The 25743-nt window shown below is 44.5% G+C and overlaps 1 protein-coding gene across 2 annotated transcripts in view; it reads right to left on the reverse strand.

Moving 5' to 3' along the window:
* Nucleotides 1–25247, reverse strand: part of kdm5b (lysine demethylase 5B) — a 109289-nt gene extending 84042 nt beyond the window's left edge. Inside the window, exons 1-6 of one of the 2 annotated variants that reach the window (XM_033042666.1) lie at nt 24451–25247; nt 23910–23987; nt 21817–21939; nt 20103–20273; nt 3031–3165; nt 501–597 (exon numbers count right to left, since the gene is read on the reverse strand). In XM_033042666.1, the coding sequence (XP_032898557.1) occupies nt 501–597; nt 3031–3165; nt 20103–20273; nt 21817–21939; nt 23910–23987; nt 24451–24597 (751 nt within the window). In that variant the 5' untranslated portion in view covers nt 24598–25247. The remainder of the gene's footprint in view (nt 1–500; nt 598–3030; nt 3166–20102; nt 20274–21816; nt 21940–23909; nt 23988–24450) is intronic. The other variant, XM_033042668.1, reaches the window with a different exon arrangement.
* Between the last annotated feature and the right edge of the window lie 496 nt (nt 25248–25743).

A 25743-nucleotide genomic window follows, 5' to 3' on the forward strand; every position in this document is an offset into this window, starting at 1 on the left:
CAAAGCAAAGTCAATCAAACTGCCAAATGCTGAGCAGATGTCAAGATAAAGTTACTGAAACAAGGGACCAGTTTTAAAGAGCAATTACATATGAAACTTGAAGTAGAATTCAACATTTTCAACGAATAACAATTAGCTGGGGCGAAAAATGTTCCTGTTTACCATCCCATCAAAACACCTGAAGATTACACAGGCTAAGACTGGACAAAGTGTACAATGTACACGTTCCCTTCAGTCCCTTGTTGCTGATAAATTCTAACTTGTAATTGAATCTAATGGCAAGTTATTGCTGTACCCAATTGTGTGCCAATCATTTTTTTTTTTAACTTTACATCCCAACTCAAAAAGGTACCAACCAAGCAACTGAGCCTGCAAAAAAAATTCACGTGTTCAGTTTCTAATGCAAAATGTATTGAGAAAAATTGAGGGGAAAATACTGAACTGTTCTTCGAAATATGACCAAAATCCGTTCAGAAGAGAAGAAATGTTATACTTCATACCATTTTCACACTTCATTGATCCACTCCTTGTTTTTGGTCGCAAGTCATGAGCATGAACATCAGTGATGTCACTGGGCTCTGTCTTTATATCTCCCACCTGTAAATTAAAAATTACTCTGTCTCAATGAAACCCTTTCATATTAAGATTGATATGCAAATGTCATAAATGGATAGTATGTTAAATTTGGAACATGTTTTTAAATTCAGCAATTTCAAGTAAGCTTAGAGTTTCACATGTAAATCAAAACAGATGACAGATTTGCGCAAATTAATTAAATGATCTGGAAATTGGTCAGGCTAATTGACAAGATATTACCGGATACTGACAAACCAATGACATAAGTACTTTCTCAGTGTCCTGCGCAATAATTCATATCATTGTAATAAGTAATAATCAGCAGCTGCAATTTAAGATGCGAGAGAGTGGGAGATAAAGAGGTCTGGAACCATAACTTAGTTGTGCTCCACCCCTTCATAAATGCTGACAGACAGCTTTATGTTCTTATTTCAGATTTCAGTTTCCTCCCACATCCAAATGACATGTGGGTTTATAGGTTAATTGGCCTCTAAATTCCTTGTAATGTGTAAGGGGTGGAATAACAGAATTAGTGTGAATGGGGAAAATAGATGACCAGCTTGTGGCCAGAGGGCCTGTTTGCACACTGTCTTTTAAAAAAAATCCTTAGCAAAGCTGTTCTTAAATTGCAAAATAGTAGTAGATTTTAAAACTTAAAGGTGTGGTACTGGTAGGATCAACAACCCAAACTTTGTCACTAGTTCTTGTATTTTAAAACATGATTTCAGGTTTCTTTTTAAATCTCAAAAACTGCTGACATGATTCTCTTCATTTTAAGACAATTATTACTAGCGATCAGAATTTTAAAGTTGTTAATACATTTTCCAAGTTCTGATTTCAGACTATCATTACAGGCAATCCACATGTTAAAACATAATGAAAATTCACGCTTACAGAATTCACAAATCACGACTCAAAAATTAAAAATTAAAAGATTTGTTCTCATGTAATGTATACAGGTGCACAACCTTTTATCCGAAAGCCTTGGGACCAGACACTTCTCGGATTTCGGAATTTTTCAGATTTCCGAATGGAAGATTTTTAGCGTAGATTAGGTAGGTAGCGCGGGCGGCTTGAAAAGTCTGGAGCGGCTGCCTCCTCCCTGGAGACCGGGGAATCATTGTAAATCATTGCATAAATGTTAGTCAGTTAGTTTGGAGGGATTATATGTGGTGGGGGGGGGGGGGGGTGAAGGGGGAAACTTTAATTCTTAGTCCCCTACCTGGTCGGAGAGGCGGAGAGCGGGCAATGCCTTACCGGGTCGCCGTGCAGTAAGCTCCGGAGCGCTGTGTCCGCCGACTCCCAACATCGCGGAGCTAGGGGCTGCGGGCGGCGCCGGTTGGAGCTCCGACCCCAGCAACTCTACCCCTGGCTGCGCGGCGCTCCAAATCCAGCACCGCCTGTGGCCGGACGCCCGCAGCCCCAGCTCCGCGATGTTGGGAGTCGGCGGCGTCGCAGCGCTGGGATACCAGCGGGGAGCGGGCAATGCCTTACCGGGTCGCCGTGCGGTGAGCTCCGGAGCGCTGTGGCCGCCGACACACAACATCGCGGAGCTGGGGCTGCGGGCGTCTGGCCGCGGGCCGCGCTGGATTTGGAGCGCCGCGCAGCCAGGGGTAGAGTTGCCGGGGTCGGAGCTACAACCGGCGCCGCCCACGGCCGGACGCCCGCAGCCCCAGCTCCGCGATGTTGGGAGTCGGCGGCCACAGCGCTCCGGAGCTTGCTGCACGGCGACCCGGTAAGGCATTGCCCGCTCCCCGTCTCTCCAACCAGGTAGGGGAGTAAGAATTAAAGTTTCCCCCTTCACCCCCCCCCCCCCCCCCCTTCACATAAAAGCCTTCCAAACTAACTGACTAACATTTAAGCAATGATTTACAGATGTTTAAGTGTCTCCCCGGTCTCCGGGGAGGAGGCAGCCGCTACAGTAGTACAGACCTGGGTTGACCGTGGGTCGTTTCGGGTCAAGTTTGGCGCCAAACGCGAGCTTTGGTGTGCAGACGACATCCTGGAAAAAATGTCTGGGTTTCGGAGCTTTTCGGTTTCCGGAACTCCGGATAAAAGGTTGTGCACCTGTATATATATTTTTTTAATTAAAAATCTTTTTTAAAACACTTGTTTCTTGATGTGTTACAGAAAATCACGCTATGGACTGTATTCTTGGAACACAAAGCCTTTGTATTGCAGGCTTCCCTGTACCTGGTAATGTATTTCAACTTAAAAAAATTAAATCGCATAAGTAGAAGAAAAGCTGATTTTGCCTGGAAATAAATTGTGCACCATGGGAATATAGTGTACCTACTTGAAGAACATTAAATAAATGACACAAACATAAGATTGACATGTCTGAAATTCTGTTTAAGATAAAGTTATCCTTCCATACATCAATTTTTATTTGTTGATTCATTCTGCATGGCAAACAAGGTAAAACTATTCCATCACTTGGACTATCACACCTACCTCTGAACGCATCCGTTTTGCACGTCGTGCTGGTACGGTCATCTCTGAGGATTGCACAGACTGCCTCTGAACTATATCATGTGGCTTGTACTCTTGGTCTTTCTCATCATTGATCAGACTTGGCTTCTGTACACACTGAAAAAAGGATACAGTAATTAATTGCTGCAGCATTTGATGAATTACTTGTTGAGCCAAAACTTTTGATCTTTGTGCTTACTAATAAAATTTAGTCAGGAAATGTACATCACAGGTATGACGACCTGCTCCAAGGCAGGCAGCAATTGGCTATCATGTTGAAAGATGTAGATCAAGAATTTGCAGTCAACTGTTTAAGAAAATGACTCCATTAAGATGTATTCACTGGAAATTACTTTAGCCCTTTTGATCTCACCAAAACCCTCTGAAAACCTAATGGCTTCAATAGTACCCTATTATCTAATTTTACCAGTGACAGAACTCGAATAGAATAATCAAATATGATTTTGATTTCTTAAACCCAAGCTGATTCTTCTCAATTCTATTATTCTTTTCGAGGTGTACTGTTACATCATAAAAATGTTAGTATTTTTATTACTAAGTCAGGGAGCATCTCTGGAGAACATGGATAGGTATAGGTTCGGACTGATTGAAACTGATTGTGGCGATCGGGAGAGAAAGAAAGTTCAGAGGGGCAGAATAAAGCATGGCAGTTAATAACTGGATACAGGCAAGGGGGGAATTTTGATGGAAAGATGCCCCGTCCTTTCCCTTCCTTCGCTCCGGTGGGGCACATAGACTCATACCAATTTCTCCACTCCTCTTCCACTACATTCCTTTCTCTAGCTTCACAGCTCGCAACGCAATACTTGTTTCACACCTCCTTGCCTCACGCTTGTTTCACACCTCCTCGTAAATCGCTCCCCTGTGCCCCCTGGACTCACTCATTTCTCCCCCTCACCTCCCATTCTTTCCCCATGCTTCACAAAGCACAATTCTTCAAGCCTTTTGTCTCACACCTAGTCTTTTCATCTCTGGTCTTTGTCCAACATCTGCCCATCAATCCCACCCCCCCCCCCCACCCCACCCCACCACCAAAACTACCTGCCAGGCTTTGACCTGCCGCTCCTCTCCTTTAGCTTTCTTCCCACCCCGCAATCAGTCTGAAAGATCTTGACCCGAAACGTCACTTATCCATGTTCTCCAAAAATGCTGCCTGACAAGCAACATATTGGTAGTTCAATTTCTACCCTCCTCAAAAGTAGTAGTGGGGCCACATATGCTAACATTCCAATATCTACGGAATTGAAAAATGTTAAGAAAATATGCATTATATCTAGAACCACTTTTCATCACTCTTGTCATTGGGATTTACATCAGAACTCCAGCTCATCAACCCATCTGGTATTCTTTTTACGTATTTAAGTAGTTATCCTATAACCTGACAGATCATTCTCAAGAAACCTAACTTTATAGAAAATAATGTTTGTAAAACAATTGCATCAATAGGGAAAAGGGGTTAGGACTTGAGTGTTCCAGGCCCACAATTTTTTTTTTTACTGCAAGCTAAAAATATTAAAGGCTATATATTGCATTGATTAGAGTAATATTGCAGAATATTATGATTGGTATTGGTTTATTATTGTCTCATATACTGAGATAGCATGTAAACAAAGTTTTTCACTGTATCTACACAAACTATTGAGTACAATCAAGTCATACACAAGTAAAACAGCAAGTGAGTGCAAAGAGAAAAATAGTGTTACAATGACAGAGAATGTGCAGATAAAAAAAGGTAGAAAGGTCACCATTAGTTGATAAGAGGAATGTTCAGTTCAGTCCAATTGATACCAGCAGGGATGAGGCTGTTCCCAAATCTGGTGGTACATTCTCCCAAGCTTTGGTCGTCTGGTATAGGGAGTTCAAGTTCAATTTATTGTCACATGCACCAAATGGTACAGCAAAATTTGAGTTACCAAACAGCCATATGAATAAAAAGAACACAGTACACAATTTAATTTAATATAAACATCCACCACAGTGGAATCAACGTTTCTCACTGTGATGGAAGGCAATAAAGTTCAGTCATCTTCCTCTTTATTCACCCGTGGTCGGGGCCGTGAAACCTCCGCAGTCGCCCCTACGGACGGCACAATGTGCAGGCCCTCTCGCCGGGATGATTGAAACTTCAGTGTCGGAATGGATCGGAACACATTCGCGGTTTGGAGGAATGACCAGGGTGTACATGACTCTTGATTATGTTGTCTGCTTTCCCTAGCAGTATAAAGTGTAAATGGAATTGAGTGGGGAGGGGGGCTCCATATGAGCCTGTTGTGCAACCCAATACGATGCTTTCTACCAACATCTTCAGATGGACTGTAGGAGTCATAGGACACGTTGAACTTCTTTAGTCTGACGAGGCAGAGGCATTGGGTTGCTTTCTTAGTCAAAGCTTCAACACGATTGATAATATTTGTGCTCAAGAATTTGAAGTTCAAGACCATCTCCACTTCAGCAGTGTAGCAGATGTAGCCTTGGGCATATACACCACCTCGTTTCCTGAATAACAAGTGCTTTCACCTTGCTGATATTGAAGGAGAGGTTGCCGTCTTGACACCATGTTACTAAGCTCTATCTCCTTCCTGTACTGTCATTGTTTGCAATTCAGCCAACTACAGTGGGAGGACTACCAAAATCTGCAACGTTCCATTCGCAGATCTCACTTCCAGAGAAGGAGTCTGGTGGAAGCCTCTGATTGGTCAAACGGACTAGAGGAAGCAGCTGATTGGCTTGTATCCCGGGTAAGGCTTTATTGTATTCGGTTAAGGGGGAGAATGAGGGCCAGGGCAGTTTACTGTTCTGGATGTCAGATGTGGGAGGTCATGGAGTCTGAGTGCCCTCCAGATGTCCACATCTGCGCCAGGTGCGTCGAGATGGGGCTCCTAAGGGACCGTGTTAGGAACCTGGAACAGCAACTTGATGACCTCTGTCTGCTCAGGGAGAGCGAGGAGGTCATAGATAGGAGTTACAGGGAGGTGGTCACTCCAAGACCACGGGAGACAGAAAACTGGGTCACAGTTAGGAAGGGCAACGGGCAGAGGCAGGGACTGGTGAGTACCCCGGTGGCTGTACACCTTGAAAATAAGTACTCATGTTTGAGTAAAGGTGGGGGAGACAGCCTACCTGGGGGCAGCGACAGCGGCCGGGCCTCTGGCATAAAGACCGGTCTTGTTGCTCAGAAGGGTAAGGAAAAGAAGAGGAGGGCAATTGTAAAAGGGGACTCTATAGTCAGGGGGTCGGATAGGCGATTCGGTGGACGCAGACAAGAGACCCGGATGGTAGTTTGCCTCCCTGGTGCCAGGGTCAGGGATGTGTCTGAACGTGTCCAAGAAATCCTGAAATGGGAGGGAGAGGAGCCTGAGGTTGTGGTACATATAGGTACCAACGACATAGGTAAAAAAAGAGAAGAGGTCCTGAAAGAAGAATTTAGGGAGTTAGGTAGAGAGTTAAGGAGAAGGACTGCAAAGGTAACAATCTCAGGATTACTGCCTGTGCCACGCGACAGTGAGTAGGAATGGAGCGAGGTGGAGGATAAATGAGTGGATGAGGGACTGGTGCAGTGGGTATGGATTCAAGTTTCTGGATCATTGGGACCTCTTTTGGGGAAGGTGTGACCTGTACAGAAAGGACGGGTTGCACTTGAACTCGAGGGGGACCAATATCCTGGCGGGGAGATTTGCAAAGGCTACTGGGGAGACTTTAAACTAGTATGGTTGGGGGGAGGGACTCAAATTGGGAAAGCTAGCAGTTAGTGTGTGAGGCAGGAGGCAGAGAATGGTAGCACTCTGACCCAAAATGTAGGGGAGAGAGAAGAAAAAGACAATAAACAGAGAATAAGAGAGGGTGGGTTTCTTAAATGTGTATATTTTAATGCTAGGAGCATTGTAAGAAAGGTGGATGAACTCAGAGCCTGGATTGACACCTGGAAGTATGATGTTGTGGCAATCAGTGAAACATGGTTGCAGGAGGGCTGTGATTGGAAACTAAATATTCCAGGATTTCATTGCTTCAGGTGTGATAGAATTGGAGGGGCAAGAGGTGGAGGTGTTGCATTGCTTATCAGAGAAGATATTACAGCAGTGGTTTGGCAGGATAGATTAGAGGGCTCGTCTAGGGAGGCTATTTGGGTGGAACTGAGAAATGGGAAAGGGGTAGCAACACTTATAGGGGTGTATTATAGACCGCCAAATGGGGAGCGAGAATTGGAAGAGCAAATATGTAAGGAGATTGCAGATATTAGTAGTAAGCACAAGGTAGTGATTGTGGGAGATTTCAATTTTCCACACATAGACTGGGAAACACATTCTGTAAATGGGCTGGATGGGTTGGAGTTTGTAAAATGTGTGCAGGATAGTTTTTTGCAGCAATACATAGAAGTACCTACTAGAGAAGGAGCGGTGCTGGACCTCCTGTTAGGAAATGAGACGGGTCAGGTGGCAAAGGTTCAGACGGGTCAGGTGGCAGAGGGTCAGAACCGGACCTAGGGTTGTGATTTTTGATTGGAGAAAGGCTAACTTTGAGGAGATGCGAAAGGATTTAAAAGGAGTAAATTGGGACATTTTGTTTTATGAGAAAGATGTGGAAGAGAAATGGAGTACATTTAAAGGTGAAATTTTAAGAGTACAGAATCTTTATGTCCCTGTTCGGTTGAAAGGAAATAGTAAAAATCGGAAAGAGCCATGGTTTTCAAGGGAAATTGGACACTTGGTTCGGAAAAAGAGGGAGATCTACAATAATTATAGGCAGCATGGAGTAAATGAGGTGCTTGAGGAGTATAAAGAATGTAAAAAGAATCTTAAGAAAGAAATTAGAAAAGCTAAAAGAAGATATGAGGTTGCTTTGGCAAGTACGGTGAAAGTAAACCCAAAGGGTTTCTACAGCTATATTAATAGCAAAAGGATAACGAGGGATAAAATTAGTCCATTAGAGAGTCAGAGTGGACAGCTATCTGCAGAGCCAAAAGAGATGGGGGAGATATTGAACAATTTATTTTCTTCGGTATTCACCAAGGAGAAGGATGTGGGACCAGCATTCTGGCAGGCAGGTTTGCCACTGCTACACGGGTGGTTTTAAACTGAATAAGGGGGGTGGGGTGTCGAATGGGCTAGTGGAGGATGGAGTTAAAGGGAAAGGGTTTCTTAAATGTGTGAGCGTAGAGACAGAGGGGTGTAAAATGAGGGTAGAAGCAATAGGTAGCAAGGTGAAAAGTAAAAGTGGCAGGCCGGAAAATCCAGGGCAAAAATCAAAAAGGGCCACTTTTCAACAAAATTGTATAAGGGGTAAGAGTGTTGTAAAAACAAGCCTGAAGGCTTTGTGTCTCAATGCAAGGAGCATTCGTAATAAGGTGGATGAGTTGAATGTGCAGATAGCTATTAATGACTATGATATAGTTGGGATCACGGAGACATGGCTCCAGGGTGACCAAGGCTGGGAGCTGAACATCCAGGGATATTCAATATTCAGGAGGGATAGAGAGAAAGGAAAAGGAGGTGGGGTAGCGTTGCTGATTAGAGAGGAGATTAATGCAATGGAAAGGAAGGACATTAGTTTGCAGGATGTGGAATCGGTATGGGTAGAGCTGCGAAACACTAAGGGGCAGAAAACGCTGGTGGGTGTTGTGTACAGGCCACCTAACAGTAGTAGTGAAGTTGGAGATGGTATCAAACAGGAAATTAGAAATGCGTGCGACAAAGGCAAAACCGTTATAATGGGTGACTTCAATCTACATATAGATTGGGTGAATCAAATTGGCAGGGGTGCTGAGGAAGAGGATTTTTTGGAATGTATGCGGGATAGTTATCTAAATCAACATGTAGAGGAACCAACGAGAGAGCAGGCTATTTTAGACTGGGTATTGAGTAATGAGGAAGGGTTAGTTAGCAGTCTTGTTGTACGTGCCCCCTTGGGCAAGAGTGACCATAATATGGTTGAGTTCTTCATTAGGATGGAGAGTGACATTGTTAATTCAGAAACAATGGTTCTGAACTTAAAGAAAGGTAACTTTGAGGGTATGAGAGGTGAATTGGCCAAGATTGACTGGCAATTAATTCTAAAAGGGTTGACGGTGGATATGCAATGGAAGACATTTAAAGACTGCATGGATGAACTACAAAAATTGTTCATCCCAGTTTGGCAAAAGAATAAATCAGGGAAGGTAGTGCATCCGTGGATAACAAGGGAAATCAGGGATAGTATCAAAGCGAAGGATGATGCGTACAAATTAGCCAGAAAAAGCAGCATACCGGAGGACTGGGAGAAATTCAGAGACCAGCAGAGGAGGACAAAGGGCTTAATTAGGAAAGGAAAAATAGATTATGAAAGAAAACTGGCAGGGAACATAAAAACTGACTGCAAAAGTTTTTATAGATATGTGAAAAGAAAGAGATTAGTTAAAACAAATGTAGGTCCCTTGCAGTCAGAAACGGGTGAGTTGATCATGGGGAACAAGGATATGGCGGACCAATTGAATAACTACTTTGGTTCCGTCTTCACTAAGGAAGACATAAATAATCTGCCGGAAATAGCAGGGGACCGCGGGTCAAAGGAGTTGGAGGAATTGAGTGAAATCCAGGTTAGCCGGGAAGTGGTGTTGGGTAAATTAAATGGATTAAAGGCCGATAAATCCCCAGGGCCAGATAGGCTGCATCCCAGAGTACTTAAGGAAGTAGCTCCAGAAATAGTGGATGCATTAGTAATAATCTTTCAAAACTCTTTAGATTCTGGAGTAGTTCCTGAGGATTGGCGGGTAGCAAACGTAACCCCACTTTTTAAGAAGGGAGGGAGATAGAAAACGGGGAATTACAGACCAGTTAGTCTAACATCGGTAGTGGGGAAACTGCTAGAGTCAGTTATTAAAGATGGGATAGCAGCACATTTGGAAAGTGGTGAAATCATTGGACAAAGTCAGCATGGATTTACAAAAGGTAAATCATGTCTGACGAATCTTATAGAATTTTTCGAGGATGTAACTAGTAGCGTGGATAGGGGAGAACCAGTGGATGTGGTGTATCTGGACTTCCAGAAGGCTTTCGACAAGGTCCCACATAAGAGATTAGTATACAAACTTAAAGCACACGGCATTGGGGGTTCAGTATTGATGTGGATAGAGAACTGGCTGGCAAACAGGAAGAAAAGAGTAGGAGTAAACGGGTCCTTTTCACAATGGCAGGCAGTGACTAGTGGGGTACCGCAAGGCTCAGTGCTGGGACCCCAGCTATTTACAATATATATTAATGATCTGGATGAGGGAATTGAAGGCAATATCTCCAAGTTTGCGGATGACACGAAGCTGGGGGGCAGTGTTAGCTGTGAGGAGGATGCTAGGAGACTGCAAGGTGACTTGGATAGGCTGGGTGAGTGGGCAAATGTTTGGCAGATGCAGTATAATGTGGATAAATGTGAGGTTATCCATTTTGGTGGCAAAAACAGGAAAGCAGACTATTATCTAAATGGTGGCCGACTAGGAAAAGGGGAGATGCAGCGAGACCTGGGTGTCATGGTACACCAGTCATTGAAAGTGGGCATGCAGGTGCAGCAGGCAGTGAAGAAAGCGAATGGTATGTTAGCTTTCATAGCAAAAGGATTTGAGTATAGGAGCAGGGAGGTTCTACTGCAGTTGTACAGGGTCTTGGTGAGACCACACCTGGAGTATTGCGTACAGTTTTGGTCTCCAAATCTGAGGAAGGACATTATTGCCATAGAGGGAGTGCAGAGAAGGTTCACCAGACTGATTCCTGGGATGTCAGGACTGTCTTATGAAGAAAGACTGGATAGACTTGGTTTATACTCTCTAGAATTTAGGAGATTGAGAGGGGATCTTATAGAAACTTACAAAATTCTTAAGGGGTTGGACAGGCTAGATGCAGGAAGATTGCTCCCGATGTTGGGGAAGTCTAGGACAAGGGGTCACAGCTTAAGGATAAGGGGGAAATCCTTTAAAACCGAGATGAGAAGAACTTTTTTCACACAGAGAGTGGTGAATCTCTGGAACTCCCTGCCACAGAGGGTAGTCGAGGCCAGTTCATTGGCTATATTTAAGAGGGAGTTAGATGTGGCCCTTGTGGCTAAGGGGATCAGAGGGTATGGAGAGAAGGCAGGTACGGGATACTGAGTTGGATGATCAGCCATGATCATATTGAATGGCGGTGCAGGCTCGAAGGGCCGAATGGCCTACTCCTGCACCTAATTTCTATGTTTCTATATTGAATTATGTGAGGTAAGGGAAACAAGTAGAGTAGCTATGGAAACTATGAGATTCAAAGAAGAGGAAGTACTGACACTTTTGAGAAATATAAAAGTGGATAAGTCTCCACGTCCGGACAGGATATTCCCTAGGACATTGAGGGAAGTTAGTGTAGAAATAGCAGGGGCTATGACATAAATATTTCAAATGTCATTAGAAACGGGAATAGTGCTGGAGGATTGGCGTACTGCGCATGTTGTTCCATTGTTTAAAAAGGGGTCTAAGAGTAAACCTAGCAATTATAGACCTGTTAGTTTGACGTCAGTGGTGGGCAAATTAATGGAAAGGATACTTAGAGATAATATATATAAGCATCTGGATAAACAGGGTCTGATTAGGAACAGTCAACATGGATTTGTGCCTGGAAGGTCATGTTTGACTAATCTTCTTGAATATTTTGAAGAGGTTACTCGGGAAATTGTTGAGGGTAAAGCAGTGGATGTTGTATATATGGACTTCAGTAAGGCCTTTGACAAGGTTCCTCATGGAAGGTTGGTTAAGAAGGTTCAATGGTTGGGTATTAATGGTGGAGTAGCAAGATGGATTCAACAGTGGCTGAATGGGAGATGCCAGAGAGTAATGGTGGATGGTTGTTTGTCAGGTTGGAGGCCAGTGACTAGTGGGGTGCCACAGGGATCTGTGTTGGGTCCACTGTTGTTTGTCATGTACATCAATGATCTGGATGATGGTGTGGTAAATTGGATTAGTAAGTATGCAGATGATACTAAGATAGGTGGGGTTGTGGATAATGAAGTAGATTTTCAAAGTCTACAGAGAGATTTATGCCAGTTGGAAGAGTGGACTGAAAGATGGCAGATGGAGTTTAATGCTGATAAGTGTGAGGTGCTACATCTTGGCAGGACAAATCAAAATAGGACGTACATGGTAAATGGTAGGGAATTGAAGAATGCAGGTGAACAGAGGGATCTGGGAATAACTGTGCACAGTTCCCTGAAAGTGGAATCTCATGTAGATAGGGTGGTGAAGAAAGCTTTTGGTGTGCTGGCCTTTATAAATCAGAGCATTGAGTATAGAGGTTGGGATGTAATGTTAAAATTGTACAAGGCATTGGTGAGGCCAATTCTGGAGTATGGGGTGCAATTTTGGTCGCCTAATTATAGGAAGGATGTCAACAAAATAGAGAGAGTACAGAGGAGATTTACTAGAATGTTGCCTGGGTTTCAGCAACTAAGTTACAGAGAAAGGTTGAACAAGTTAGGGCTTTATTCTTTGGAGCGCAGAAGGTTAAGGGGGGACTTGATAGAGGTCTTTAAAATGATGAGAGGGATAGACAGAGTTGACGTGGATAAGCTTTTCCCACTGAGAGTAGGGAAGATTCAAACAAGGGGACATGACTTGAGAATTAAGGGACAGAAGTTTAGGGGTAACATGAGGGGGAACTTCTTTACTCAGTGTGGAATGAGCTTCCAGGGAAGGTGGTGGAGGCAGGTTCGTTTTTATCATTTAAAAATAAATTGGATAGTTATATGGACGGGAAAGGAATGGAGGGTTATGGTCTGAGCGCAGGTATATGGGACTAGGGGAGAATACGTGTTTGACACGGACTAGAAGGGTCGAGATGGCCTGTTTCCGTGCTGTAATTGTTATATGGTTATATGGCTTCATCAGTGCTTGGAAATGGAGTTAGAGCAGAATTTAAGGTTTAAAAAAAAAAAAAAAATGTCAAATACTTTTATTCAAAAAAAAATAATATATATATATATACAAATTGGCACAATCAAAGACTGCCTATGTTAACAGCTTTACAAACAAACGATCATCAAATATAACGGCAACTTTATCAACAAAACACTCAACATCCTGCGGCGACCAGTGTTCACAGAAGGCCTCCAAAGTCCCCGAAGACACTGCGGGTTCCCTCTCCAGGGACACGCGGGCGCGGACGTAGGCCCGGAAAAGGGAAGGCAGTCAACCTTAGTGCGGCCATCGACTACCTGCTGCCTGGACCCGTGCGTGGCCATATTGGTCAGGCCCAGGAGCAGATGGACAGGCAGATCCCCCCCCCTCCCAAATCTCTCTCCTGTGTGCCCAAATATCAGGAATGTGGGCTAAAATGTAGCCAAAACTTGAAGAAAAGCCCCTTCAGATGGTCAAACAGGGGCTGCAACTATGTATTTTTTATCAATTTATATATTGGGAGTATATGAAGGGGATATGTATCAATTTATGTATTGGGTGTATATGAAGGGGATGAGAATGCATCATTGCTGGACACCCGTGCTGAGAATTAGTTGAGAGATACATATACAGACACACACACACACACATATATATATATATCTTCTATCTATATTAGTAAAACTCTGTTCTTGACCGGTTTTGGTTTTCTGTGCTGCGGTTTCCGAGAGTACGCCGCCACCTACGGCCGTCATTTTTGGCCACCTCGCTCAGAGCCCCCCTCCGCCGCATGTGTGCCGAGGATTTTTCCCGTCGATGAAAATTGACAGAGATATTAATGTTTTTACAACATTCCCCATTCTCTCTGCTGCCCCTCCTGGAGGGAGGGGGAGGGACTATAAAACCAGGAAGTGGTGTGCCTCAATCAGTCTCTGCAAGTGGTGTGCCTCAATCAGTCTCTGCAAGTGGTGTGCCTCAATCAGTCTCTGCAAGTGGTGTGCCTCAATCAAAGCTTTGAATGACACTGACAAATGTCTACAGCACTGTGGGTACCCTTAATTTGGTTTGAAAATGAAAATATGGTTAGTTTGAGGTAAAAAAGCACTGCCTGCAAATGGTGGTTTGGGTTGAAGTAAAAAGGCCCCCTCCCCCCCCCCCCCTCTTCAAGTTCAAGTTCAAGTTCAAGTTAGTTTATTGTCATGTGTCCCTGTATAGGACAATGAAATTCTTGCTTTGCTTAAGCACCCAGAAAATAGTAGGCATTTACTACAAAACAGATAAATGTGTCCATATACCATGATATATCCTCCTCCCCCCCCCTCTTCCTCCTCCCCCCCCTCTTCCTCCCCTCCTTTCCCCCCTCTCCTCCTCTCCCCCCCACAACCGCACGTTGGGGGAACAGACCCAACGGGTCTGCACTTGGTCTAGTATATATATATATGTATATATATATATATTTGTATATATGCATGTGTACGTATATGTGTACATATGTGTGTATGCACGCATATACACACACACACACACACACATAATATATATATATATATATATATATATATATATACATATACATATATATACATGTATATACATATATATATATACATGTATATACATATATATACACATGTATATACATGTATATACATGTATATACATATATATATATACATGTATATACATATGTGTATATATACATATATACATACATATACATATATACATAATATAATATAATATATATATATATATAATATTATATATATATATATTATATATATATATAATATTATATATATATATATATATATATATTATGTGTGTGTGTGTGTGTGTGTATATGCGTGCATACACACATATGTACACATATACGTACACATGCATATATACAAAGGTTGAACACCGATTTTCCGGTACGCTAAGTTTCAGAGCCTTTCTGTATTATCCGATTTTCCTGGCCTGCTAATGACACCCCTGCCATGCCTCTAAAACTCGATGGGAGCGCCAGAAACTTAAATAAAACAAAAATAAAATGTAAGTGAATGGAATGAGCACCTGCCAACCCATCCCAGGCTCCCACCGTTTCCCCGGCCATTAAGAGCTCCGGCTTCTGACCCGACTCCCGAATCACAAAACCATGTTTAATACACATTTTGAAAAGACTTTGCCAATTCACATTTGTACACGTGTTTACCAGCATTGGGAAGACACATTCAAGAAAGTGGGCAGAATATCATTGCAATAAGCCACTTTACGCTGAATAACGCCATGCTTGTCTCATTGAAGCGGCATTCATTCAGAACAGATACTCAACACAGGGGCTGATGGCATTAGCATTCTTGCAGCAGTTAGCATTTCTGCCGCACAGGTCCAGGGACGTAGGTCACATCCGAACCATATGGGGAATGTACATTTTCATCCTGTGACTGAATGGATTTCCACCAGACACTCCAGTTTCCTCAAACATCTCAGTAGATTAATTGGCCACTGAAAATTTCTCCTTATTGTATGAAATCTAAGGGGACTTTTAAAACCATATAATCAAACCGCATGGAACCAAATCCTAAAACCCAACCCATCCATACAGTCCGGTTTTATAACAAAATTATTCCCATATATATGTGATTGGGCCATATCCATGTAAAACTTTCATATCCATGTATCCGTCTAAACGTCTTGGCCTCATTGTACCCAATTATAACTTCCTCCAATAACTTGTTCCATATATGCACCGCCCGCTGCGTGGAAAAAATGCCCCTAACATCTCTTTTACATCTTGCACCCCCATCCAGCTTAATGACATCCTTCCTATTGCAGTGAACAGAACTACACACAACATCCCAAATGTGATCTCACTAATGTCTTCTACAACCATACCTCCAGCTGGTCCTGCTCGGCAACACTCTCCAGGGCCCTACTATTGATTATGCAAGTTCTTGAATTACCAAAATACACCATTTCACAATTATCTACAGCTAAATTCCCATATACCATTCCTTGGCCGACTTCCCTAGTTGATCCAGATCCTTTTGTAAACTTAGCGTCTTCACTACCATCTGCAAACATTTTAACTATGTTAACTACGTCATTAACATGTATGTCACAGTGGACCCAGAACATATCCCTACAGCACTACACTAGACACACCTCCAATCAAAAAACAACCCTCCCCTACCATTTGAATTGATTTGACCAGCTTACCTTCGATCCCAAGTGATGTCCTTACGGTCTAGCCTTCCATGCAAGATCTTGTCAAAGGTTTTGCTAAAGTCCACAGACAACCTCCACTGCCCTACCTTTGACAACCCTCTTAATAACGTCTTCAAAAGGCTATCAAAATGGTGAGACACAAATTTTCACTCACAAGGCAGTTCTGACTATCCCCAATCAGTCATTGCCTCCCCAATGCTGATAGATCATGGCCCTCAGAAATCCCCAAGTTCCAGTAGCACTCCACTCCCACCCACTTTAGCTAGAAATATCTCTGCCAGAGCCTCCACAATTTTTTCTTTAGCGCCTCATAATGTCCAAGGATACGCTTAATCAGACCCTGGGAATTTATCCACCTTAATAATAAGATGGTTTGCACCTGGACCATCTCCCACCCCAACCAACACTTCACACCCACTCACAGCCTGACCTCAGTCTGCAAAGACTGGGCCTTTCTACACCCACCCTCCTCCAATCACCCACACCCTCTGTGTTGCACAACATAACTTATCCAATATCAACTATAAAAATAGAGGAGGTGGGGAGGCTTTTCAGAGGACAAAAGAGCCGGAAATCTACAGGACCCGACAATGTTTCCCCCTTTACTCTTAAGCTCTGTGCCAAACAGCTGGCACCGGTCTATACAGACATTTTTATCCAGTCACTGCAAACATGTACTGTCCCTGCCTGCTTCAAAGTCTCCACTATTGTCCCTGTACCCAAAAAGGCAAGGATTACTTGTTTTAATGACTGCAGGCCTGTTGCACTGACCTCTGTAGTCATGAAGGCACTCGAAAGACTTGTGCTGGCCAAGCTGAAAAATATCACAAACTCCCTGCTGGACCCTCTGCAGTTTGCATATCGGGCCAATAGATCTGTGGATGATGCAGTCAACCTCGGCCTGCACTTCATCCTACAGCACCTAGACCGCCAGGGGACCTATGCGAGGATCCTGTTTGTTGATTTTAGCTCTGCATTCAACACCATTGTGCCAGAGCTACTACACTCCAAACTTTCCGAGTTGACTGTGCCTGAACCCCTCTGTCAGTGGATCACAAACTTCCTGACAGACAGGAAGCAGCATGCGAGGCTGGGAAAGCACATCTCTGACCCGCAAACGCTCAGCATAGGAGCACCGCAAGGTTGCGTACTCTCTCCTCTACACCAACGACTGCACCTCCACAGACACCTCTGTCAAGCTTCCCAAGTTTGTGGATGACACAACCCTGATTGGACTGATCCAGGATGGGGAGGAATCTGCCTATAGACAGGAAGTGTCACAGCTGGCGTCCTGGTGCCGTAGCAACAACCTAGAGCTCAATGCTCTGAAGACAGTAGAATTCATTGTAGACTTTAGGAGAGCTCCCCCTCCCCTCACCCCACTCACAATCAACAACACCAGTCACATCTGTGGAGTATTTTAAGTTCCTGGGAACCATCATCTCCGAGGACCTTAAGTGGGGGGCTACCATCGACTCCACAGTCAAAAAGGCGCAACAGAGGATGTACTTCCTGCGGCAGCCGAGGAAGCACAATCTGCCACAGGCAATGATGGTCCAATTCTACATGGCCATCGTAGAGTCTGTTTTCACCTTGTCCACCATGGTCTGATTTGGCTCAGCCACCAAGCACGACACCTGGAGGCTGCAGCGAATCGTCCGATCAGCGGAGAAGATTAGTGGCTGCTGCCTTCCCTCCATTGATGAACTGTACACTGCAAGGGCCAGGAAGCGCGTGGGTAAGATCATCTCTGACCCCTCTCACCCTGGCCACAAACTCTTTGAATCACTTCCTCCTGGAAAGTGACTCCGGATTGTCAAAGCTGCCACAGCGAGACATAAAAACTGTTTTTATCCACGAGTAGTTGCTCTACTCAACAGCCAAAAATCTGTAGCCTCCCTTTGATCTGGTATTTTGTTGGTTCACATGCTTGATCAATGGTGTTTTATTATTAATGTCTTATTATTAATGTTTAGTGTTTTCCGAGTCAATCATAACTGTCACTGTACGTCATGTTGTTACTTGTGAGCGGAGCACCAAGGCAAATTCCTTGTATGTGAATTCTTGGCCAATATACTTACTTACCTCTTTTGTAATTTGGATACTGTCCAAAACCTCACTATTCAATTTTCCAAATTCATTTCTTTCCATGGCCTTCTCAGTAATAGAACAGGAGCATTCATGTAACACCTGGTCGGATGCAGATAACCACATTCGATACTTAAAGGGACTAATTCAAGGGATGTTCTCTCCCTTGTTACGCTCCTCTTGCTATACCAGTAGAATCTTTTAGGATTTTCCTCTATTTTGTCTGCCAGAGCTATCTCGTGTACCCTTTTGCTCTCATGATTCAACTCTTATGCATTCCTACCTGTTTTATATTTCTCAAAGGATGTTCTTGATCCCAGTTGCCTAAAACTGACAGAATGTTCTGCCTAGATCCTCAATTTTTCTCAATCAACTGGGGTTCCCTATAGTTGCCAGCCTTGAGCGCCCTGGAGAGGAAAAGACTACAAAAAGTGGTAAACACTGCCCAGTCCCTCATCGGCTCTGACCTTCCTTCCATCGAGGGGATTTATCGCAGTCACTGCCTCAAAAAGGCTGGCGGTATCATCAAAGACCCACACCATCCTGACCACACACTCATCTCCCTGCTACCTTCAGGTACTTCCCCACAGCTACTTCCCCACAGCCATCAGGCTATTAAACCTGGCTCACACAAAACTCTGATTATTAATAACCCATTATCTGTTATATGCACTTTATCAATTTATTTATTCATGTGTGTATATATTTATATTATGGTATATGGACACTGATCTGTTTTGTAGTAAATGCCTACCATGTTCTGTGTGCTGAAGCAAAGCAAGAATTTCATTGTCCTATCAGGGACACATGACAATAAACTCACTTGAACTTGAATTATGCCTGTTTCAGTTAAGGTTGCGCCTAGTGGTTCTCTTTCGAGAAGGTGGCAATAATTAGTGCCATGTAGCATTAAGATCATGTGGTTAGATATTCAGTGTTTCAAAGGACATCACGAATTAAGGAGCCCCTTTAAAGAATACGGACAGGTGGGTTAGTCTATCTCCATGGCACCATTTTGCACTGACACTGAAGATAAATTCACACAAGGCAGACACAAACTACCAACTTCAAATCAAACCCAATCTCATCTTTAAAAGCCTCACACTTGCCAGACATTCCTTTACCTGTAAATGCCATTTCCCAATCACCCTCTGCAAGCTCCTGTTTAATAATTTCAATATTTGCCTGGTTAATTCAAGACCAACGTGTCCCATCCTTTCCATACCCATTTTAAAACTGATAGAATTAGGTCACTGACTCCAAAGTGTTCCTCTACTGACATTTCAGTCATTTTCCCTTACTCGCTCCATTAAAAAACTGTTGCGAGCCCCAATTTGTCTTGAATTTGTCCTTGCTTCAGGTTTCTCCACCCACCCCCAGTACAATCATTACAAACAGTAGCTCTACTCAATAACCAAGTCTGTAGCCTCCTTTTGCTCTGGTATTTTATTTCATTCACATGTTTAAACTATAATGTTTTATTCTTAATGTTTTAATGTTTTATTCTTAATTGTTTACTGTATGTCATGTTGTTACTTGCGAGCAGAGCACCAAGGCATATTCCTTGTAGATGTACATATGTGGCCAATACATTTATTCATTCATTCATTTTCCCTGCCTCGTTCCCTCAAAAAAACTGTTGCGAGCCCTAATATGTCTTGAATTTGTCCTTGCTTCAGGTTTCTCCCCCCACCACCAGTACAATCAGTCCGAAATATTGCCTATCCGTTTTCTCCAGAAATGCTGCCTAACCTGCTGAGTTACTCCAGCAATTTGTGCCCATCTTTCAAATCAAATCAATTCCACATTGACAAAAAACAGCTTCTTTAAGGAAAATTAACAATGTTACACTTACCAATAAACTGGCTCCAGATTGAAAGAGATTATAGGGGTACAAAATACGTTCATAGTGAGATCGAATTAGTGAGCCCAATGCTTTTCCAGGTGGATATATCATCCTGTGTGCTATTTTGGACCAGCGCCGCTCCTTGCAGACTATTTCAAAACCACCTTCTTCTGCAACCAACTGTAAAGAAATCAGAACACCATATAATTGAAATACAATAACCCAACGAATGCACTAATGAAGATTCCAAAGTATTGTACATCTTCAATGACAACATGCACCACTACTTCCTCGAAAGTCCAAGGGAATTCAGCATATCTCCAATAACTCTCGTCAATTTCTTCAGATGCAACATCAAAAGCATACTAAATGGACCCATCACAATTTGGTTTGGCCACTACTCTGCCCAAGACTGCATGAAATTGCAAACACGTGAACGCTGCAGTCACTCTCTCCCTCCCTCCAATAACTGCACCCACACACCATGCTGCCTCGGAAAAGCGGCCAACATAATTCCAGAGCCAATCACATTCATCAGTCTCTCGTCTCTCCCATTGGGCAGAAGACACCAAAGCTTGAAAGAAAGTACCACCAAATTCAGAAATACCATCTCCCCTGCTGTTATCAGACTACTGAACAGACCTGCTCCATTGGAAAGATCTGTTGCTGAACCCCTAACCCGTCTCGGGTCAAGTCCCTCTCCCTCTCCCTCTTCCTCCCCCCGGCCTCTCTCTTCTCTCCCCCCCTACCCCGGCCTCTCTCTTCTGTCCCGCCCCCTACTACGCTTCCCCCCCTCCCCTGGCCTCTCTCCCCCACTCCCCTCTGTCTCTGGCCCCACCCCCCTCCCCCTCTCTCTTCTCCCCCCCCGCGCCTATAACTGTTGGGGGCTATGCATCAGTGGATAGGGCGGGGATGGGGTAAAAGGAGCCAATGAATAATATTAATATAATATTAAGGGGGGGTGGTGTGTGTGTGTGTGTGTGTGTGTGTGTGTGTGCGCGCGTGGGGGGGGAGGGGGAGTTAGTGTGTGTGACGCCGCTTGGGGGAATGGGCCCAATATTGCTTTGGTGGAATGGGCCCGCACTTGGTTTAGAAATTAGTACATTTGAAGGTGACACAGAAATTGGTGGTTGCAGATAATGAAGGCTCTTTTTTTTAAATATATAAAAGGTGCAGCAGAACATGAATCAACTGAAAACTTTGGCGGAGTAGTGGCAAATGTACTTTAAACCAAACAAGTGTGAGGTAATGCTAGATGAGAGGTCAAATTATTTAAAAGGCAGGTACCTTAAGGGTCTTGATGGACAGGGATGCAAATCTACAGCTCCATGAAAGTTGCAAGACAGGATAGAATAGTGAACAAGACATTTGGTACATTTGCTTACCTTCATAGGCCAAGGCATTGTGTGCAAGAAATGGGATGATATGAGCACCATACATTGATTAGACTGCACCTCAGAGTGTTAAGTACAGTTCTGATTGGCATATTACAGGAAGGATGTGCAAAGAGAATGCAGAAGAGATTCACGAGGATGTTGCTGAAAATGAAGTACTACAAGAATAAAGAGAGATTGCATAGGGTGGGGTTCTCACCGAAATGGAATAGACCAAGGAGTGAGTCCGGCAGTTTATAAAATTATGAGAAGCAAATAGGATAGTCAAAATATTTATTTCAGATTTCCAGCAACTGCAAGGATTTTTTTTATCATTATACAACTCTTACCTTGTTGAGTAAAAACAAATCCAAAATCTTCCTCTCCACATGTGGAATTTTTAATGTTGATCCTTGTAGCTCCCAGAATTTTGCTATCTGGTCCAGAAAATTGAGCTTAACTCTGGTCTGAGCCTGTGAGCACAGAAATGGTAGAACGATTATAGTTACAGCACAGAAAGATGTAATTTGGTCTGTCCAGTCTAAGTCGGTTCTTTGAAAATCCAGTTTCACAAACCAACCCACCCCAAAATCAGCATCAAATTAATTCACTCAAGCATTAATTCAATTTGCCTTTTTGAACACCCCATTCATGCAAGACCACAACTGTTTACCATATATTTACTGTTTACAGTTGGGGCCACAACTGTTTACCATATATATTAATGATTTGGAAAAGGGAATTAGGAGCAACACCAGCAAGTTTGTGGATGACACAAAGCTGGGTGGCAGTGTGAACTGTGAAGAGGATGTTAGGAGGTTGCAGGGTGACCTGGACATGTTGAGTGAGTGGGCAGATGCAGTATAATATAGATAAATGTGAGGTTATCCACTTTGATGGCAAAAACAAGGGGGCAGATTAATATCTCAATGGGGTTAGGTTAGTTAAGGGGGAGGTGCAGCGAGACCTGGGTGTCCTTGTACACTAGTCACTGAAAGTTGGCGTGCAGGTACAGCAGGCAGTGAAGAATGCTAATGGAATGTTGGCCTTCATAACAAGAGGATTTCAGTACAGGAGTAAAGAGGTTCTTCCACAGTTGTATAGGGCTCTGGTAAGACCACATCTGGAGTATTGTGTACAGTTTTGGTCTCCTAATTTGAGGAGAAACATCCTTGTGATTGAGGCAGTGCAGCATAGGTTCACTAGATTGATCCTTGGGATGGCGGGACTGTCATATGAGGAAAGATTGAAACATCTAGGCTTGTATTCACTGGTGTTTAGAAGGACGAGGGGGCATCTTATAGAAACATTATTAATTATAAAAGGACTGGACAGGCTAGATGCAGGAAAAATGTTCCCAATATTGGGCAAGGCCAGAACCAGGGGCCACACTTAGAATATAGGGGAGGCCATTTAAGACTGAGGTGCGAAAAAAATGTTTTCACCCAGAGTTGTGAATTTGTGGAATTCCCTGCCACAGAGGGCAGCGGAGACCAAATCACTGGATGGATTTAAGAGAGTTATTTAAGAGAGAGTTAGATAGAGCTCTAGGGGCTAGTGGAATTAAGGGATATGGGGAGAAAGCAGGCACAGGTTATTGATTGGGGATGATCAGCAATGAATGGCGGTGCTGGCTCGAAGGGCCGAATGGCCTCCTCCTGCACCTATTTTCTATGTTTCTATGAGTCTGCATTTCCCAGTGTAGCAAGAATATTCAGTGAAGGATGCCAAATGGGTTCAATATAGCACTCTTCCCAACTGGATTTCAGATCAGGCTAGGTAGGTGGGACAGTGCCTTTGTTCACATGATACACTGTTCACACAGGACATAGAGCCAAAGGCGTGGGGGTGATGTCCAAAGCAACACAGTAATCAGCAGCAGCTTGTGAAAAGTACGTTACCAATTTAAGATAACTGGTGCTTGAACATTTAAGTTAATCGGCAGCATTGAAAAATGAAACACAACTTGCAAGGGTCATCTTTTCATATCCAACAAAATACTCACTTTCTCCCCATCGCCCGCCCAGATGTTGTGTTATGGGGATATCACTGTGCCATTTGCAGATCATCCAGATTTAATCAAATTAAGTAATTCGAATCATACAGGAAAAGTGTGTGAAATTATTTTTATTTTGGGGATGGAATGAAAAAGGCCAACATAATGCATAAAAATCAGACCACAACAGGTAGCACCTCTGGGGAAACTAGATCAAATTAAAACAAGTAAAATTAAAACTTATTGCACTGTAGAGTTTTCCTAACTAGAGTATCTCTCCCACGTTAAGACTTAAAAACAATGGTCAGGGGTAACATACATGAGAAATATTTAAAGAATACATAAAATATTACATATAAAATATCAAAACAATACCTAGACAATTTGCCCACATGTGATGCAAAGTTCACCAAAGGCCTATAAATATTTCACAAAAAGCAAAAATACCTCAAGTTCATTCAGCCTCTGAATTCGCGGGGTAAAATGTAGTTTATCAACATCACAAGCAAAAGGTGGCTGCCAGCCCTGTATATTAAAAAAATATATATTTTACTGGGTTCCATAAACCCATTGAGCATGTTAATGACCTTAAATGCTTCCAAGAACATTTCACCCCCCCCCCCCCCCCGTCACTCCAACCCCTGCACCCACGCCCCCTCCTCACAACCCCCTCTCCCTCACATCCCCCTCCTCCACCACCTCGCCCTCAGCGCCCCCCCCCCCAAAGATCACCCCTCCTCCGTCCCCACCCCACACACCATCCTCCGCGTCCAGTATCTCCCCCCCCCCCCCCCCCCCCCCACCATCCTCCGCGTCCAGTATCTTCCCCCCCCCCCCAGTCCCCCTCCTCCCTCCCGCCCCGCTCCCACACAAAGAAAGGTCCCGCTGCCTCCGCCATGTTGAGAGCCTCTCTGGCACCTAGGAAGTTTTGTGCAGCACGGATGCTGCTACCGCCGCCTGCCGGGCTCGCCCTTGGGTGAGGCCTTACCTGCGGTGGGCGAATCTTGCAGATGCCGGTCCTCTCGGCGATGGGTCGGATCTTATTGATGAACTTGAAAGGGTCTGCGAACTCCTCCGGGGTGGGCTCGAACACCGGACACTCGGGTGGCGGGATAAACTCCACGGCCTGGCTCATGGCACCGACGGCTCTCGGCTGGGTTCGTACCCTGCCGCGGTGCGGGCTGCTGCTGCTGCTGCTGCTGCTGACCTACGGTGCGGGTCGCGGCCGGCGGCGGTCGACGGTTGCTCTGGTTCGAGCTGTGCTCCTTGGCCTCGCGCTCGGCCTCGAGCTCGAGCTGGCCCTGCGAGGCCCTCGAGCTGCTGCTGTTGTTGGTCCTGCGGGGAGGGGAGGGGAGGGAGTACTCGGGATACTTGATCTCGCGGAAGCTGGGCGATCGGGCTCGAGCGGCGGCTACTGTTGCTCCCCGAGGCCTGGGTCGGCTCACGGCGGGCGGGCGGGTGGGGGCTGGGCTCGCGGTCGGGTTCGAGCTCTTTCTTTCCGTTGCTCCGTCTCGCTCTCAAACAACGCAGCACCGCCGCCACCTCCACCGGCTTCCTCCGCGCACCAACCAGTCCGCGCGCTCCCGCCGCCGGCCCGCACCCACGTCCTGCGGGCAACCGGCCTGAAGCCGGTTCAGCTCTGCCAACATCCACGCGGCGAACCGAAGAAAGGTAGGGAATGGAACCGCGGGAGGAAAGTGATTGCCGTTGTTTGTGTGGCCGGCGCTCTGATACAATCTTCGGTCGGGGAGGAGGCGCTGGCTGGCGCCCGGCACTCTTTGTTTAAAAGCCATTCTCCTCGGCGATGATTGGCTGCCGAGCAGGCAGGTGGGGTTAATGGGGAAGTGCGGCGAGGGTCAGGGCTGGCCATTGGGCCGCAGTGTCCACCATTCAGTCATGGGCAACCTGTGTACCAATGTCCCCATCGATAAATATCCTCACCTGCCCTCCTATCCGTCCAGGGAGATGGGAAACACTTGGCCTTCCAAAACGTTGTCCACCATCTCCCCCCCCCCCCTTTTGTCTACTCTTCTCACCATCTCCATCCTCCACTACCCCATCTGACGTTTAAGGTCGTGATCTTACCACCACCAGACCACCAGAGATGCCGCCTAAGCCTAATTAGGCTGCCTAATCTGCCTAAAACTTTAATTCTCAAACATAAACTTTATTCTGAATAAAATATATATACAAAACAAAACATCTGCAAAATAAATTATTCATACATTCTCTACACAGTAGATGTCTTTAAACAAAATAACCTTTCCACTCATGAGGTCCC

This window comes from Amblyraja radiata, chromosome 24 (assembly GCF_010909765.2).
Source record: "Amblyraja radiata isolate CabotCenter1 chromosome 24, sAmbRad1.1.pri, whole genome shotgun sequence".
NCBI classification, from domain to species: Eukaryota; Metazoa; Chordata; class Chondrichthyes; order Rajiformes; family Rajidae; genus Amblyraja; species Amblyraja radiata.